The sequence below is a fragment of the Haplochromis burtoni genome, unplaced genomic scaffold (genome assembly GCF_018398535.1).
Source record: "Haplochromis burtoni strain Fernald_Lab_line unplaced genomic scaffold, NCSU_Asbu1 Contig_128, whole genome shotgun sequence".
Classification (NCBI taxonomy): Eukaryota; Metazoa; Chordata; class Actinopteri; order Cichliformes; family Cichlidae; genus Haplochromis; species Haplochromis burtoni.
Genome location: NW_024582489.1, coordinates 1,390,233 through 1,402,446, shown reverse-complemented (window position 1 = coordinate 1,402,446; position 12,214 = coordinate 1,390,233). Strand labels below are relative to the sequence as shown.

The 12,214-nt window shown below is 40.7% G+C and overlaps 1 protein-coding gene across 3 annotated transcripts in view; it reads right to left on the bottom strand.

The window, feature by feature from the left end:
• LOC102292079 (syntaxin-1A) overlaps positions 1 to 12,214 on the bottom strand; it is an 83,194-nt gene that overhangs the window by 40,584 nt on the left and 30,396 nt on the right. For all 3 annotated transcript variants that reach the window (XR_006054770.1, XM_005929940.3, XM_005929939.3), the window contains exons 2-3: positions 11,419 to 11,496; positions 3,624 to 3,723 (exon numbers count right to left, since the gene is read on the bottom strand). Coding sequence is in view for 2 of the 3 variants with exons in the window: in XM_005929940.3 (XP_005930002.1) it covers positions 3,624 to 3,723; positions 11,419 to 11,496 (178 nt within the window). In the remaining variant the exon portion in view is untranslated. The remainder of the gene's footprint in view (positions 1 to 3,623; positions 3,724 to 11,418; positions 11,497 to 12,214) is intronic.

The window sequence follows — 12,214 nt, the reverse complement described above, 5'->3', positions numbered from 1 at the left end:
CCATCTGAGTGCAGCGCAGTGAAGTCATTATCATGTCCAAGAAACCAATTTTAGATTGTTTAACCTTTGCGACATGGTGTGTTATTCTGTTGGAAGCAGTGATCAGATGATGGGTTCACTGTGGTCACCAAGTGATGGACATGGTAGCAGCAATGATTGGACACTAGTAGAGTTTAAACACTGCTCAACTGGTACTAAAGACAATATCCCCACACCGTTACACCACTACAGGGCCAGAACCGTTGACATAGGGCACAATGGATTTATGCTTTCATGCCGTTTAAATTCTAATCCAACCATCTGAATGTTGCTGGAGAACCTGAGACACAAAAGACCAGGCAACATTTTTCCATTTTTGATGAGCCCGTGCAAATTGTTGCCTCAATTTCCTGTTTTTAGGTGTCACTAGTGGCACCCAGTGTATTCTTCTGATACTGTAGCCCATCTGCCTCAAGATTTGACATCTTCTGCATTCAGAGATGTTTTCCTGCATGCCTGGGTTGTAACAGGTGGTTATTTGAGTTACTGCTACCTTTCTGTCAGCTTGAAACACTCTGGCCATTCTCCTCTGACATCAACAAGATATTTTCACACAGAACTGCCGCTCACTGGATATTTTCTCTGTAAACACCCGTTTTTATGTGGGGGGAAAAGCAACAGAAGTTAAGAGTCGAGATTCTTGGATGAGTAGCAAAATACTTGTGCTAGAAGAGGATAAGAAAAGGACAGACTCGCCTATTATGCATCAGCAAGGAGGTAAAGTTTGATTTGATGGGAGGAACCTTCAGAAGCAGAACTGATTCATCTTACCACGGGGGAGGAAAAAAAAAATCAGTGAATATCAGCAAGACTTTCCATTTTCGATACAGCAGTGAATGAGCGTAGGTCTTGCATGCATTAGATTTCACAATGAAATGCCACTGTGCAATTACTTTTGATGACACACTCCAGCAGAAGCAGGGAAATGTCAAAATCACAATTAGAACCACAGCAGCCAAAACAAAAAAAATGATGTTTTCACACAGACACGCACAACCACACTCACACACATATACACATGCAGACCTTATAATGCACGGATAAACGGTGAAATTGGATAAAACAATTGTGTTCCCACCAGGATGAATTGAATCTCTGTTTTGAGATTAGTTTCTCATTAGGTCAACGTTTCAGTTTTACTAAGACTGTGGCTTCTGATCATGAAATGGCAAAACAAATCCATTTCACATCATAAGATTAGCATCTATTATCATGGAAATATTATTAGTTATTTTAGTGCTAATCATTTAGGGATCCCACCAGCTATTATATGAAGACTTAGCCAGGGACAATGTCCAAAACTCTGAGCCAGCAGATATCCACGCCAGCACATCATGTTTAACGTGACGGGCATTTTTATGAATGCAGATTAATTTAAAAAGCTGCTCCAACACTAAACTGTTGTCAGAAGGTGGTTTTGAAATTGAATTTCATAAATGTTTTCCTTCCTTTGTGGAGAATTTTTATCCAGTGCCTGTTTAAAGAGATTAAGTGCTCCTTCTTCTTCTTCTATCAGCTGTTCCCTTTAGGGGTGGCCACAGTGGATCATCTGCCCACATCTCACCCTATGCAAAGCATCCACATTTGCCACAGCAACCTTCCTTCACTATATGCATGAACCTCTGTGGTCTTCCTCTTTTTTCTCACGCCTAGCAGATCAGTCTTCAACATCCTACTTATCATACTACTTATTAAATTTAGTCATGCCTCAGGTCCCAGAAACAGATAATGTAAGGAAATGTAACAAGAAACACTGATGTAGGGAAATTACTGCTAAACCAAAGTAGTAATATGTAAATATATCCACAAAAACACACAGGGTATAAATATCTACTCAGCAAACGAATGAGCGTCCTGAATGTACGTTCCAGGTTATTTCAGTCGCCGTCAGTGGTCGCAGTGCAACGGGTAGAAAGTACAGAACATAATGACCTACCTGTAATGAACAACCCTGACATTTACATCAATCGTTGATTGATGTACGGTTCTTTAGCATTTATCACAAAGGCGCACACACGGCTCTGATTTCATTCACAGTTATTTCAGTCAGGAAATGACCTGCAGGAGAATTTGTATCATAAATGCAACACCTTTCCTCATTGCTGCTCCGCTCAGTGCGTCCATCTGCACGCTCAGGATAGATAAAGGGCCCATCTGATGCCTGCCGCTGCAAGCACATAGATATATTTGCAGGCGGGAGGGGAGGCAGGGAATAAGTGAGGAGGAAAGGAAAATTATTAGTAGGAGGTGTCACTAGCATGAGTAACATCCCCCTTGTGTGAACAAGGGTCAAGATCAATGCCCTGATATAAAATGAGAGAAGAAGAGGTGATGAGAGATTGTGGAGCAAAAAGACAGCAGGAACGATGGATTGAGTATCCAGCACAGACTGAACAAAAGCAATGTAAAGAGGGGCACAAATGGGCAAAGAGACAGCAGAGAAACTGGGAAGTATGAAATATGGTTAACAGCAGCTGAAAAGGAAAATGTAGCAGTAAAGAGTGATGGAGACAGAAAGCAGAAAAACAGAAAAATGGAGAAACGGGAAGGTAAGAGATTTCACCGTGAGGGTATAAATGCCCCAAAAGCAGAGAGAGGACGGATTGGTGGAGCGCTTTGAAACATTTTCAAGGTCCTCTGACTTCTACTGAAGTCTCCAGTCTGCACACAGCCTTTCTTGCTCTTTCTGACAAATTGTTCTTTATTTCCTCAATTTCTTTTAAACGACACAGTCATTTTTCTTCTCTTTGTTCAGCGGATTCTGCGACGATTATCCTGCTTTTGGCTGCCGTCGTACATTAGACGGCAAACTGTGACTTTTGGCTTTCTTCTCTTTCTCCTTTCCATTAAAAGCTTCTCTGACTCATTACTGAATCACTGCAGTATTAAACATTGATGTTATCATTAAACAGCGATAGGTGAAAACAAGGGGTCAGTCGTGGTAACCTCGGCTGAATGAATCAAGAAATCAAGTCATGGCGAATCACTCTTTCTGGAAATAAGGGAGCAACAAATCGATGGGTAAAGAAAGAAATTAAAACCAACACAACATTAAGTGATTTGTTAAGGTTGTTTTTAAGCCTTCAAAGCTAGATTGAGATCTGAGGATGGTTTTGCACAAGCGGTCTCTACCTAGCCCTGTGGTCCGGCGTATCGTGTGTCTCTGCACTGGTATATTCTCCATTTCTTTTGATGGTTATTTCCCCATTAATGTTAGTTTACATCAGTGTGGTTGGTACTGCACGTGGCCTTATCCTTTTACTTTGTTGTAGGCCCCTTTTTTAAAATCATTAAACTTGCTCTAGTGGTGGCATCTCTTATTTTATGATTTTGGGGGGTAGGTAACAAGTTTAACAAGTGAGAAATAAAACTGTGGATATGATTAATAAAAACCCATTCAAATTCTGGATAAATTAGGACTTTGGTTAAAAGAATATAAGTTATAGTTTCACCTGAATGGAATCTCCTAAGGCAGTCGAGTCCCATCAGAACAAAAGTACAGTATTTCTGAGGCAAGAGTTACCCTGAGTATGTCATTTTAAAGAGCTAAACACTAGAAAACAGAACAGACAAAAGAGCCTTACTCTCATCTGGGTTGGGTGAGGCAAGGATGGCGCTGTGCTTCCTCTTCACCTCTTCAACTTTCTCTGCCAGCGATTCGATAAAACCCCGGATCTCTTCCACCTGTCAAGAGAGCGAGACACAAAAAGGTGCTTTAGATCTGCTCTGTAGCAGGAAGCACCTGTGACTCACCTGGCAGATGCTGTGAAGACCACAAATATGAAAGTTTTTCCAAGTTCATCCAGCCTCAGTCATCATTTCTCCATGCAAAACTGGACAACTCTCTTATTTATACCCTGTTTAATTCTGACACAGATTTCAAGATCTGGCTTGTTTGTACTACAGACTGATAAGTGAGCTAGGAAAAGTTTTCCCAGTAACCCGCTGCTGCCTCCTACGTATCTTACAGATACACGAGTGCTATCGACAGCAAATAAATGGAAATGAATGCCTTTAACTCAGTCATTAAGCACACTGACAAAAACTGATCCTTGAAGTGCATCATATTCATCTCCTCCTTTGAAGTCCACTGAGGTTCAGGACTGATATTCTACCCCTTCACCTCTCGCCTATACTTCCTGCTGCCTGGCAGCCCAGCTGTGCCGTCTCTGGCTCTCGGTGACAGCTGGAAAATCAGCGGGTCACATCTGTCAGTGACTTCATCAATCTCTACTTTCATCTCAGTCCATCAAACTGCTGATCATTTTCTCCTCCTTTACACCTGCTCTGCTACAGGCCAGCCTATCCCCATGTCATTCCAGTCATTTCCTTGCACATCTCTCTGGCTTGGCTTTTTAACTCTAATTCCACTTTTCCTCTGTCAGTTTTCACAGCTCTACTACAATCCTGAGATTTCCTCTTCTCAGCCCCGGTGATTATTCGCCAGTTATCTCTTTAATTGGCTTCTGATTAGCTCTGTTTTTTAATAACATAATTGGCTCTGAAAGACAACTGGGAGAGAGACCAGACACTGTGGGTGGGTCGCTTAGGTGAATGCAGAGTTAAACATCATGGGGGGAAGAGAGCAAAAGTTAAAGATGTAAGAGAGTGAGAAAGGACTGGAGAAAGGAAGGACACCAAAGAGAGTAGAAGATGAAACCACTTTAAGCTGCCTCGGTTTAGAAATCACACGTTAGTGAGTCATGGCACATCTCTCTGCTCTTATAAGGCATCAGATAAATTTTATTGGTATGAGAGAAAAACATGATCAGACGAGGCTAAAAAGCCCACAGATGTGTAAAAACAAACTGATACACGTACTTGGAGGGTAGTTTTGCAACTGCTTGTGACTTTTTGACCGAAGACATTTGTTATTATTCTCTGTGTCTTGTACAAATGTCATGTTAAGCAGCCTTAATCCCAGCTGGATATTGCAGTAATTCATTAGTTTTAAGTTATTCTAGTGTCAAAGTCTCATTTTTATCTGGTAAGGAGAATGATTAGGAGCCTCGAGGCCACAGCGAGTCTTTCTTGCTTTGGCTCACTTCATTCTTGCATCATCAGGTGAAGCATAAATGGGCTCTGTTGCACAATGTAAGAAAAGTAAGACATTTTTTGACAAATAGCTGAAGATGACGATCTTTTCTCTGCCTTTTCTTTTTTAGCTCACTGTTAGGCACTTATTTTCTTAGAATTATCCATATTTTAAACATTTTTTTCAAAATTGTTCATAATTTCAAATATCAGCCTCATCTACTATCCATCTTTAGATCTTCAAATTAAACTCTTTCTACAGCATCACGATTTAGATTTAGTTGCGTCTTAGAGTAGTGTTTGCATCCATCTAAACGATCTGATACTCAGACAACGCCAAAGCAGATTAAAGCCTCAACATATTGCATACAAATGTATTCACACACTTGCTGTTGTGAATACATAAGAAATGATTACTTTATAGCAGGAGTCTAATGATTCACATACTGTGCAAGTCTTGAGCCACCCATCACGTCTCTGTTTCTTTAGGAGAATGAGAAATAGGAGAAGCATGCAAACATATATGGAAACACAGAACATAAAGCAAAACAATTCAGCTAAACTTGAGTTGTATTACATAAGAGCTTACTCATAATCAAGTAGCTCTTCACCTTCCTAAAAGTCATTCCAAAGTTCATCTTGAGACAACCAGGACGGAGCCTCCACCGTGTTTTGCAGATGGCTGTAAGCGCTCACTGTTGCATTTCTCTCATGACCTCCTGGACACAAATAGACCTCAGTTTTCTAAAAGCCACACAATGTGGAAAAGAAGTTTTCAGTAACTGCTCTTTTGGATATAATCCTTTATTAATCCTTCGGATTAATAAAGTATTTCTGAAATTTACTGGGGGGAAAAAAAACGAAGAAAAAAAAACACTGTCAAACATTTGCCTTTTGTATTTTTCATAGATTCAACTAAACAAATGAGAACAAGTGATGCATTATTGTACAGGCTGCTAGTAACAAAGAGTATAAAGATATCATTTAAAATTGGCTCTTTCCCAAGTTATTTTTATACACAACACTGCTTCATACCTTGAGACTTCCGTTGTGGTTTGGCATACAACCAAAAAAAGAAAGAAAAAAAATATTCCTATGAAGATGATCAGATACAAGGACTTGACTGAAAATAAGTGAGGAGCAGATGATGTCTAAAGAAAGACCTTGAAAAACTTCAGAAAGCCTGAAAACTATTCTTCAAGGCAAACCCATCTCCTCGGAAGCAAAATATAAAGAAAGGAGTGGCTCAAGACTTTTGCACAGTACTGTAAATATTTATAAAAGCACGTATCAGAAAAAGCTTGCAGAGAAAAACTGCACTGCAGATTTTCATAATCAACAAAGTAAAAACGCTACTTAAATGTAAAAAATAGAGCTTTTTAATCACTTCATTGTGAACGCATGTCCGGGCTAATGAGCTTCAAAGACGAGCCACATCACATGAAGCAGATCCTAAATTAATTTTCTAATTAAACTAATTAGAACTTCTCTGTGTAGCCACTATTTCAACAGCACTAATAAAGATTACGGAAATATAAGCAATTCTTTTAGTTACAATTTTCATTGTGTGACATGTGGGGTGGGCAGTTTCAGTGACTGTTACATAATCGCATAGTTTAGACAGCATCAGGAAGATATTCAGCCATGTGCTGCTAAAACCGACTGTTGGTTTGACAAATGCAGCCTTAACTCTTACCCCTATAGGTATTATGTGCATTAATCTCCACATAAACAGGCATGCACACAGATAGATACTAAGCATGACCATAGGTGGCTACATTCATCTTTACAAAAATTCCACAACATAAAATCAATATGCACACTCAGTGTTTACAGTGTGACTCAAGGTCACAGTGGTATTTCCACTGTCCGTTATCCCTGCAGATCACTAGTGAAAGCTTAATTAACACACCCAGTCGGGGTGGAAGCCTGACCGCGCCTCCTCTTCTTCAGTTTGCCTCACCATCTACATCTCTCTGTCACATATTGATACCCGTTCTTCCTCTCTGGTCTTGCTGTCTAACTTCTCCTAACGACTCTGCCACTCTCACACTCCCTGAAGCTTTTAGCTCAGTGTCAAACCGCTCTCTGTGGATCCCTCCGTCTACATGTTTCAGTCAAACTCTGCCTCCTTCATTTCTTCACTTGAGACAGACTGAAAATTACAGACAGATAAAGAGGGCTGTGTTTCTATATCAGGGATACAGACAGTCTGTCAGAAGCGGGAAGCAGCAGAAGAACATAAATGAGACAAATGTGAGAGAAATGGCTGCAGCCTGCAGCGATCCTCCGGAGCTAAAACATCCCATAATTACAGACTTTTTGAAGCTATACCCTGGATTACCTCTGTACTGACTGTCAAACCTCAGATTCAGGAGTTTTAGACTTCGCAGCTGAAGAAAGAAAGAATAGAAAACTCTCTGCACTTTCTTTTTAAATATAAAAATGTGTTGTTCTGGTTGCTGACGTGCAGGCGTAGCTGAGAGATACCAAAATTGTTTCATATTTTGCATTCAACGGGGCAGCACATTGGTGCACTGCTTAGCACGGTCATTTTACACAATGAAGGTTGTTGGTTCAAATCCATGATCTCCCTGGGCCTGTGTGGGCTTTGTCCAGTGCTTCGCTTTCCACAACAAAAAAATCAACAACAACAAAAAACAAAAACTGGTGATTCTGAACTGAACAGAAAAGCTCTTACTGTGATGGGCCATCTACCTGCTTCGCTAGTGCCCAGCCTCCCGTGCCATGACACCCTGGATAGGCAACATCGGAGCATTAGACGAGCTTTTAAACAAAATGGACAGCTGTACCAGATGTGCCAGATTGCTGAGTCACAAGCCGATTGATGATTCTCTTCCTGTTTTAGATGGTGCTCTTCTATTGTGTCCCCCCCCTCCCCTTCACCGTATACTAGCATGTGCACCAAATATTGCCACTGCCACCTTAGCCACCTGTGATCTTAATAACAGGGAATGTTTTAAAAGGTGGCCACAGCTCAGACTCAGAAAAACAAGGGAAAAAAGAGAGCATACGTTTTGAGCATGAGTCTGCACAGTGACTAAGCATTGATTCTGGGACTGAACGACATTCTTCCAAAATCATTTCCTCCTTTTTTGCTTTGAGGAGAGGGGTACAAACACTTGGACATGTCAGTCCAAAATCTTCAATGTTTTGAAGACATGATTAACAACATTTTCACAGTCAAATTATTGAGTGTCCCTTCTTGCCCTGTTGATGGGGACATCGTCATCTCGATTGGGGCATGAATGTTTCATCGCAGCATGAAGGTAATTGCCTCCAAAATCCTGAATGATTTAAAGTAATCATTTCCTGGTAGAAAAGTGCATGCCAGAAAAGATTAGCATGGCAGAGCCACCAGAGACCATTCATTCTGGTGGTCACTGGTTCCAGTTTATCCTTAGCCCTTTTCCTGGTTTCCGTGCAGTGCCTGTGTGGGTTCTCTTGCTCCCAGAGTCCGATCAACCTTGAATTTAAAAAAGAAAAAACTAAAAACTTTAAGTGGTTAAAGCACCTGAGGGACCTGCTGCAGTAACAAGATAACACATTAGTAGTCATCTGATAGCCGCAAAGCACATGAATGAGCCACTAATGGTGAAGAATGAATGAAGCAGCCGATGGCGAGCCAACTACTACAAGCATAACTTCCCCGCTCTGTGCGCATTAACATTTTTGCTCCATTTGAGAGACCACTGTAGTAGACAAGCTCTCGATTTTCTGGTTAATCTGCATTTCGTCTCTTGCCCATTCTTTGGCTCATGAATAAAATAATAAGACTGTGGACAGAAGCAGCTGAGGTGGCCTGTTTGATTGACCTGTGATCAGATGACTCCAAGCAAGAAAAGATTTTCCGAGGATACGCACACAGTCAGAAGAGGTATTCACAGACTAATTACTCATTTATTATCAATATTTACATACTATAAGGTGCTTTTTGATTGCCTCTGCTGCCGAGTTTCTCCAAAACTGAGCCAGTTTAACACAAACTTGTTACTAAGCTCAAACATCTGGCAGGGTGTGCACTTCACCACATTTAAATTTACATGAAGTTATGGTTGATGGGGAAATCTAAAAGCTAATGCTGGAAGTGGGTGGAGAGGTGGAGTGTGTTAAACAATCGCAGGCAGTCACTGAGCACATTTAATCAACTCACATCTATATGCTGCCCAGTTGCATGAATTAGTGCTTTTGATGACTTAACAACAATATTGTGATGATAAAAACAATATTTCCATCACACGTCGGTAAAGAAGGCTACTTCTTCTCCTTTTTGACGCTTGTCTGTGCTGAAATATTAAATATCTATACAGACGTTTTGATTGATCTCCTTTCAGCTCAGTCACTGATGATTGCGGCTTTTTGGCGATGTGTTTGTTGTCTCACGGCGCTTTGAAAGCTCACGTATCAAAGTGCTGGTTGCCAGACCTTTTTCGCAACTCAAAAATGCTGCTAAATGCCATTCAACCTCGCCCGACCCACCTTTGTAGCAGCATTTGCAATGGTGATTTAAATACTTCAAAGGTAAATCCCAGGTGTTTTAGAAAATGAAAGTAGTGGCGCATATAATACAAGAAATATAACTGCCAACAACACAAGTAATAAAAAAAATTACACTACTGTTCTCACAGTGAACGCCGTCACCGGGTAAAAAAAGGCCTGGCACCATATGAATGATGATTCCCAGTGGGTCTCCCTCTCTCTGGGGCGGAGATGTCAACTGCTGCCATGCTGAAACGAGGCCCTCCCTCTGAGAGCTATAATGATGTTCAGCTTGTACTCTCAGCAAACGTGCATGGCACGCACTGGGAACACGCTCCCAAATGTATGTGAAAAGAAATTTACGCTGTGGAAAATTGTTATTTTATTCTCTGATGAACTTGTAAGTTTGCAAACGTGCAAAGAAGTGAACAGTCTAATTTCTATGGTAATTTTATTTTAATGAAGAGAGACAGAATATTGACGATAATCTAAAGACTACAATCAGTATTGTTGAGAGACTCCTGATCTCAACTTCTATCTGTATAAAGCGCGTCTGTCCACAGAATCAGTTTCTTGCATTCCAGCCTCTCTACCACCCTGGACACGATCAAAGAGCTGTCAAAGGACATCAGGGGAAAGATAACAGGAGGATGATCGTGAGAAAAGCGGTGGATCAGCCAAAAACTGCATAATGAAGACAATTGGGTTTCCAGTCACCAAGAACAGCACAGTGTCCCCAAGGTCCCACTGCTCAAGAAGGCACATGTACAGGACGTCTGAAGTTTGTCAGTAAACATCTAAATGACTCAGAGAAGGCCTGGGAGAAAGTGCTATGGTCAGATGAAACCAAAATCGAGCTCTTTGGAATCAACTTGACCCACAGTGTTTGGAGGAAGAGACAGCTGACCCACAGGACACCAACCCCACAGTCAAGCACGGCGATGGAAACATTATGCTTTAGGGCTGTTTATGTGCTAAGGGTACAGGAAAGTACAGGAGGGACCAATGGACAGGGCCATGCACCATAAAATCTTGTATGAGAACCTCCTCTCCTCAGTCAGAACACTCATGTACGAAGCTGTCACTGCAGTGGTTGGCAATAAACCTAACGGACTGAGAGAGTTTCTTTAAAGAGGAGTGGGCCAAAATCCCTCTTGAGATGTGTATGAACCTGGTGACTTCTTACCGCTGTGCCGGCTAATAAGGGTTTCTCCAACAAGATCTGCTTGGGTATCAACTACTTATTTCACTCAGTGACATGCAAATCCATTTATCACTTTTATGGAACGCGTTTTTGCTTTTTAAAGTTTTAATTTTGGTTGATATTGTGTCTCGGGGGCTGTTACGGCACTATTCATTGCTTGGTAAGTGAGCAAACTTAGAAATGTAGCCGGGGATCAAATAACGATCCCCCGCTGACACACAAGCTCAGCATCTGTCGTGCCACGAGGAAAGACTGAGAGAAATACATGAAAAATATCAATGTTATTCAGAGTTGGGCGAGTAGAGCACTGGTGTAATTTGTTGAATCAATAAAGGCTTTTTCAAATGAAATAAAATGCAGAACAATTTATGCCACACCAGCAACAACATCAACAGTTATAAATCATAAAAACGCACCCCAGAGAAGACAAACGGCATGAGATTGATTACAGCGCTCCAAAAAAACAGCACAATTAGATTCAATATCAGCAGAGGAAAAACACCCGGGCATGTTGTGGAGTAGCAAATTACCTGGACTGACAAGTGATTAGCCTTCAATGAGCCTGATAATGTGTAAATGGAGAAAAAGTGATTGACAGCAAAAAAGGAGAAGGAAGGATCAGGATTGGGAGAGAAACAAACCTGTTCAAAGAATTCGTCCATAAAGCCTTTCTCCATCCCAACAGCGACTTCATCTTCCTCCTCAGTCGTCTCCTTCCCCTGGACACACACACATACACGAAATAAAAAAAATTATACACATATATATTAATACATAATCTTAATACAATTGAATTACTTACATTACATGAACCAGTTAAATAATAAAGCAATAAACATGGTTAATAACATTAAAAAAAAAAAAAAAAAAAAAACACACTAAAACAACATGTAAACATAATTTCTATCAACAACAACACTGATGATGACTGAATTGGACCATGTTAGGTTGTTTTTACATAATTCAAGGTTAAATGGAACAGTGAGAACACCCCCCCCCTCCCTCCTCCCAAACCTCTCCAAACATCACCTGATTAGAATCAAGGAGCACTTAATGGCACTTTTAATTAGAACCACAGGTCGAGTGATTAGCAAGTCATTATTGAATTAGAACCTACGAGCAGAGAAAACCTTGACTTCTGCACCCCTCTACCTTCACTCATGCACAGATACATGTAACCATTTCAGCTTAAAGGAGCAGATTAATATTTTGATACCACTCCTATTTCTCTGTAGTTAACACACCAAATCATGCAACAGGTTAGACTTTAATCGGGGGAAACCAGCTGTTGTGACTTCGTCCAAATGGTAACAAAATCCCCTTAGCAGTTCTCCAAATTTACATGTGACTTAATAAAATGTAGAAAATTAACCCTAAATAGCAAACTAAAAGCTTATTGTGGAAAAAACAAACAACAGGGTTACTCAAAGAAAAAAA